The 7,167-nt window shown below is 45.3% G+C and overlaps 1 protein-coding gene and 1 long non-coding RNA gene across 2 annotated transcripts; both read right to left on the minus strand.

Moving 5' to 3' along the window:
- Nucleotides 1-48: 48 nt before the first annotated feature.
- LOC109529993 (calponin-1-like) lies at nt 49-6,486 on the minus strand. Its single transcript, XM_019893465.1, has 5 exons — nt 6,201-6,486; nt 1,880-2,001; nt 1,093-1,159; nt 141-327; nt 49-71 (listed from the first exon to the last, which is right to left on the minus strand). Exons 1-5 carry the CDS (start codon nt 6,258-6,260, stop codon nt 49-51), a joined length of 459 nt encoding a protein of 152 aa, XP_019749024.1. The 5' UTR covers nt 6,261-6,486.
- Nucleotides 3,977-6,132, minus strand: LOC109530026 (uncharacterized). The gene is made up of 2 exons (XR_002170938.1): nt 4,734-6,132; nt 3,977-4,614 (listed from the first exon to the last, which is right to left on the minus strand). It is a non-coding gene; the product is annotated as an uncharacterized LOC109530026 (long non-coding RNA).
- Nucleotides 6,487-7,167: the final 681 nt, after the last annotated feature.

A 7,167-nucleotide genomic window follows, 5' to 3' on the forward strand; every position in this document is an offset into this window, starting at 1 on the left:
ATCGTCAACAGATAAGAAAAGTCCAGTGGCCCAGATTCAAATTTTTGCTTATTTACCAGATGACTGAGAATCTACACACACAAGTAGCAGTCAAATGGTTGATTTTTGCCGTTTGGGGAATAAAGAAAAAAAAAAAAAACCCAGCAACAACATGAAAAGCGGCGCAACGCTAGCAAGGTTTGCCCTCACCATTCCTGCCAGAGCGATGAGAGTGGACTGGACCTGAGTATGGTTGACATTCTCAAACAAGTCGTTGGCCTCAAAGATGTCGTGAGGTTTCAGGCCGTACTCTGTGATGGCACGGACAAAATTGCCGATGTTTTCCAACTGCGGAAGACAAAAGACGATGAAAATTAGTCGGAAAATGGGTCGATCGACGCTTGACATATTGCAAACGCATGAAAATAAGTGAAAAAAAAAAAATCAATCAGGAATATATTCTAACGCTTACGACAGTATCACAAATAGTTTGTGTCAAAAATTACAGACCAGGGGTGGGGGGACAAACCTTTTGCAGAACGAGAGCTACTTCTTGGCTACTGACAACAGCCAAGGGGCTACCGCTTTTGTTTTTGGAATGTGACGATCGATGTGAAGATTTTCAACAAAGGACCTCCATAGTACGATGAAAATTAGTCGGAAAATGGGTCGATCGACGCTTGACATATTGCAAACGCATTAAAATAAGTGAAAAAAAAAGAATCAATCGGGAATATATTCTAACGCTTACGACAGTATCACAAATATTTTGTGTCCAAACTTACAGCCCGGGGGTGGGGGGACAAACCTTTTGCAGAACGAGAGCTACTTCTTGGCTACTGACAACAGCCAAGGGGCTACCGCTTTTGTTTTTGGAATGTGACGATCGATGTGAAGATTTTCAACAAAGGACCTCCATAGTACAGTCTTTTCGAAACATAGCGTACATCGCGAGTGAGTTGAAGCGGGGGGAGACCCAGGATGAGTTGATCGGCAAACCGCCACACCGACGGACAATCGTCAATGAAACTAACTCGGAATTGGAATGTGTGAACAGTTCAGAGTGACCGTGCGATACAACGGAGACCGCGCGACAACGGCGTCTGCCGTTACCTGGTGCCAGTTTTGACTGGAGTGGTTGATCTTTTTCACAGAGCCCGGCTGGAGAACATTAACCAGTCTACAAAGAAACAGAGAGACATGAAAATGCTCGACAGAAATCTTCAATTCCAATGAGAGATGCGAGAGCATCACACGGCCGTGTGAAAACAGAATCAGGCGCTCTGTCTCCGCAAAGACGATCGTGTTCCGTTTGGACTGATGCTGTCCCACAGAATGTTTACAATTATGGTTGTCCTTTGCATTGATGTACAACTTCTCCATCATTCTACCTAAACCTTCTACATGATTCTTCTCTTCGTTACAGACGTGTGTCAATGCGGAGCTTTTGGTGCAGCTTTAATGTTGGAGAACCTTAAAATGGCCCTTTCGTCCTTCTGAGAGCATCACACGGCCGTGCGAAAACGGGATCAGGCGCTCGGTCTCCGCAAAGACGATCGTGTTCCGTTTGGACTGATGCTGTCCCACAGAATGTTTACAATTGTGGTTGTCCTTTGCATTGACGTACAACTTCTCCATCATTCTAACTAAACCTTCTACATGATTCTTCTCGACGTTACAGACGCGTCAATGCGGAGCTTCTGGTGCAGCTTTTATGTTGGAGAACCTTAAAATGGCCCTTTCGTCCTTCCATTTGTCTGTCTGGACAGCCCAGCCCCGAAATGAATTGTGACAGAGCATCACGGGGTCTAAGGATACCGCATCCATGTGGAAATGGCAGAAAAAGTCACAGGAATCAAAAATCTTTTGGCGTACGAGCGAGACGAGAACGCTCCCTTACTCGCAGAGCACGACTCCATCTTTCAGACTCTCCATGAAGTTTTCTCCAATCTTCTTGCTGGTAACATCCTGAATCCACAGCCTGAGTGCCTCCTCCATGTGAGGGTCATACTTGCCTGCCAACTGAGGACAGAGCAGAGGTGAAACGACACGATTCGGGAGAAACTCAGCTTCACCCAAAAGTCTTTGACGCACGTTGCTTGCTTTCGATTACTTGGCGGATCACTGTTGGACAGGAAACAAATGTGGATCCACCCGTCACTTTATGATCTCAGTGTAGTTGTTTACAACAGTTTTGTGGTCCGCCGCGAAACTATTTGAATGTGCTGCTTTGAATGGCGAGGTCAAAAATGGCCCATTTGATCGGCATCTGCTTTTGTATTTCGTAATTGCCTCCAATTGAGATGACTGCAATGTTTATTTTCATGGGGTTTTAAAATCTCTGCATTGGGTCACAAAAACAATTGACAACCAACAAAGTCCTTTTTTGGCATGGACGATGATCAAACGGGAGAACAATTTGAAGGGGGGGCGCGGGGGAAGAGAGATTTGCAAAAGCGCTTTGGTTGTCCATGGAAAGACTGCGGTGGCGTCAAAAAGGACCTGCCTGCAAGAGAACCTGTCGCTTCGATGACACAAGAAACAATGACGACCAAAATGAACACGACAACAATCCACGCGTTACTTTTCTTTGGAAAAACAGAAAGTGGCGCACCATATATGTCTTGAAAAAAAAAAATGTTGACATGACGTGACAAGGAAAAAGCTCTGTGGACCCTCGTCTACTTTGTCCCCTTTTCCCGACTGCGTCATAGAGAAGTCCTGACCGTCTGACATCAGTCGCCAACATAAGCAACCTTTCCAAGCCGAAGGGATGGGGATGGCGTCGCTTCCACGAGATCACACCAAACTTGGGAGAAACAGCTTTCCCAGACACTCCACCAGCGCCCCCCCTCCCCTCCCCCCTCCCTGACTAACCTACTCTCTTTTGTCGACTGGCCAAGCTCATATTTCTCACTGCCTCTCGCTCAGTCTGGCTTTTTGCGAGTATTCCCTTTTACAGTGAATGGCATTCAGCCTGATAGAGACAAGCCAGCACGGGAAGGCCCCCGCTTCCAGCCGAGGTGCTTCAGTTGGATTGTTTTACGTTACGGCGTCGCCGAGTCCGGACCTGATTTTATTTTTTGCGGGCATAGCCAATCGATCTGATTGGGGTATGAACCGGAATCAAGATAAATGCCGCAGCGCATGAATGATCATTCAGAAATGGCAAACGGGGCCCGATGTATTCAACTTGCAAACGCCATCGATATTTGGGCTGGGCTTCCAGCCAAGGTGCTTCAGTTGGATTGTTTTACGTTACGGCGTTGAGTCCGGACCTGATTTTATTTTTTGCGGGCATAGCAAATCGATCTGATTGGGGTATGAACCGGAATCAAGATAAATGCCGCAGCGCATGAATGATCATTCAGAAATGGCAAACGGGGCCCGATGTATTCAACTTGCAAACGCCATCGATATTTGGGCTGGGGATTGGACACAACCTCACGACCCAACGCCGTCCATGTGGATCTCGAGACGTGGCAATCGAGGGGATACGCGTCCCGATATTACTTTACATACGCCGTATTGTAAAGAGGCCCGCAACGATAAATTCCCGGATCGATTTTTTTGAACACACACCGAGCGGATCAACTAAGAACTCAAAAGGAAAAGTTTTTTTTTCCCCCCACAATCATTTCAAGGTACACTTGAATGAGCTGAACATTGAACGTACTGTGTATAATGGGTCTTTATGCGAAAATGATGACGGCACTAAAATTCCATTATTTACTGATTGTTTTTACAAAACACATTTAAAATACAAGCAAGCGTCGCTTTCCTGATCAAAAAGAAATCGTTTTGGAGTGGCAAATGGGCCATCCCAGCTGGCCGATCCTTTTAATAGGAACCTATTTGTGGAAAAAGTCAATTAGACCATCATTAGAAAGAGAGCCCTGCAGTGAATATCTGCAACTAAAATCTTCACACTTGAAAAGGTTTGGAACGACATACATGCACATGATGGCAATGAATCCCTTTTTTTTTTTTTTTTTTCAATACGAGGCCATGGCCTGGCTAAAGGAAGCTCCACCCTTCACTTACAACAGTTCCTCGGCACCTAGATGGCATGGAAGCAATCTTTTGATGACTGACTCCGTTACTATGATGTTGGCTTTATCCAGGTCCTCCGGCTTCATCAGAGATTGCAAAAATATGCACGGGAAGTTCATTGAGAACAGGCGTGAATGTGGGTGTCACTGGCTGGTTGTCTCTATGTGGCCTGCGATTGGCTGGCGACCAGTCCAGGGTGTACCTCGCCTGCTATCCAGCTCGCATAGGCTCCAGTTAACCCGTGACCCAAATGAGGACAAGTCCAACAGAAACGGAGATATTTGGAAAATGCATACAAATCGACTTTCCAAGCAACCTTCCGAAAATTGGATTTTTTTTTTTTTAGCCATGAGAATTTTCTCTTGATTGCAAACTGATCAAGAATGTATGAACTGCACCCCTGCTGGTCATAGCGAAGGTGCTGCACATCGGGCCTGAGAGGTTTCAAGATGCAATTATTGGAAGAATCCCCTGATGTCCAAGACCAAGGAAACGCCGATCAAAGGCGCAACACATTGGTTTTATTATCAATCGCTTTTCCAACCGATGAATGAAATTAGTGAAACATCACTTACACAATACCTCAAAAGTTTGAACTGCTTCATGTTAAAACACCGATCAAAGGCGCAACACATTTGTTTTATTATCAACCGCTTTTCCAACCGATGAATGAAATTAGTGAAACATCACTTACACAATACCTCAAAAGTTTGAACTGCTTCATGTTATTGCCGTCAATTCTTATCACAAAAATCAATCCCGATCCAAACGAGTCGAATAGAATTCCGGATTGTAAGATGCAGTATTTCCGATGGGTCCATCGGATTTCCTTTAGCGTTCCGCGTTGGCAATACTTTGTCTGGACGAGCCAAGCCGGTGTCCCCCTGCGTTCTGTCAGGACAGTGTTTTGTCATTCTTGACTTCCATGTAAACGATTGAAGCTAAACACACTTTCTTGAGTTCCGAGCGAGGGCACCGGTCACTCCATAAAAGGCCGTTTGTTTATGACTGATGGTCCCCCCCGTCAGTCTCCCGGCCGCACGCGTGCCTCCTCCCTGACTTCAGCACGCTGGAACGTACCATCCGACTGTCGTCGGAGGACTCCGTCAGCACAACAAAATAACTCTGACCTGGCAACAAAGCATCTCCGATAGCCACAAAGAACAACAACGTGCCCGTCTTCGTACAGCCCGAGGATGACGACGATGGGATCGCTGTTGGAATCACTACAGTCTGACCTTCTGCACACCGAAGATGAGCTGCTCTGATTCATCGCAACATACAATGGCCAACTGAGAGTGGAAACAAAGCAAATTGCCGTGTCATCGAATCCTGCTTATTGGAAGTTGATGACAGAATATTCTTGACAGTTTACACAGACGTGCCACTTGTTTCGGCTGCCTTTTACATTTTTGAAGTCATTCATATGCGTTACCCCATCTTGGAAAAACTCTACACAATCCTGGTCATTTCTAACATCATCTGGAGCATTTCCAATCAAGATTAGAACAATTTTAGAACACTTTTGGACTGGAATGTAGCCTCCCCCCACCCCCCGAACTTGCAATTCCATTTTATTATTTGCCCCTTTGTGTCATTATTTCCAGCCGAAAGACCAACGCCATTTTATTGATCATCATTCAGGCACACCATTTCTTGGCAAATGGCTTTTAGTCCATTTTCGTTGGAATAAATTTTTTGGTGTCGAGTTGTGTGGTTTTATTAGTTTCATTAAAATCCTCCGGAAGAACCACATTTATAATTTGGATCAAATTTGGCAAACCGTGTCAATACAATTAATCAACTCCTTTAAAATGCCACGCATTAAACAGCCACCGCTGAAAGGAGAATTTCAACTTCATGATCGCAATCGTGGTTCTCACGAAAGTCGGTATGCAATCCAAAGGTGGCGTCTTTTAAAACCTGCAAGCACTTACCATGGACCTTGAAATACATAGTCAAAAGTTCGAACCACTTCTTGTTCAACGGCGTGAGCAAATCTTTGACAGACGCTGTACTCGGAACCGCAACATAGTCAGGCCGTTTGGGTCAAAGAGGAAAACGCAGCATCATTGACGAACTGTTCTCAAACACGCGCTGCTTTCCAAGTCAACCACTTTTTTTAATCATGCTAAAAAGTCAACAAAAAAGAGACCCCAACATCTTACCTTACTCTTGACCTCGGCGGAAAGTCCGAACGCTGGTCCACTCCTGAAATGTTGCGACATGGTGCTGCTGAGTTTCTATTTACAATGAGAGCGGGGGTAGGGCTTTAAAAATGGACGCACAGGTCAAGACTTGTGAGAGTCCAGCACAAAGCACAAAGCAAGCAGGCGGGAAAGTCCCCAACTAATCCGCAAGTATCTTATTTTATTCGGAGCCGTTCCGTTTGGACCTGGTCCTGAAGTGTGGAAGCAACTTTCCGACACTTTTCAGAATGTGTTTTAAACGCTTCCCAAGTGCGTCGCCCGCGATTGGCCGAGGCGGCCGTCCAATCGCCAAACGGCTTCCTCATCGAAGCCAGTGATGTCATCGCTTTGGTATTCCATCCAATCAGTCACTTTTTCCACTTGCGAGCCGCTCAAGGGGATGCTTCGCGCTGATGTCGAGATACACTTTGGTCGAGTTATGTCACTGTCTTACGTGAGTGAAAAGACATAAATATGTATTTTCAAATCAACAGTCACGTCATTGTGTCTGGTTTAAGTAACGGGTCGACTGTAGCCTCCAAACTGAGATGCAATTTTATTCCGTCGATAGTGAGCGCCGATAAATGTGTCAGTGTCCTATTTAAAAAGAAGAAATATTTATTTCGTTTATAAGAAATATACATTAATATGGAAATCCACAAACCGTGGAATAGCGGTTCGAACATCCACCTCGCAGTTCTGAGGTGAAGAGTTTGAATCTGGGTTCCAGCTTCCCTGTGTGAAGCCTCCAAAGTTCTTCTCGTGCTTGCGTGCATACAGTACTCTATATATAGAATAAGCAAGAACGTTTTGGAGCTCATGAACAGTTTCTAACACATGCACTGGGAATTAGGACTACTCTATATGAGAATGAATTATCCCCCCCCCCCCTCCAGATAGTATGCGTGGACATAAGAGAAGGTTCCAGAATGAGAATCAAAAGAGG

The sequence above is a fragment of the Hippocampus comes genome, unplaced genomic scaffold (genome assembly GCF_001891065.2).
Source record: "Hippocampus comes isolate QL1 unplaced genomic scaffold, H_comes_QL1_v1.1 scaffold23, whole genome shotgun sequence".
NCBI lineage: Eukaryota > Metazoa > Chordata > Actinopteri > Syngnathiformes > Syngnathidae > Hippocampus > Hippocampus comes.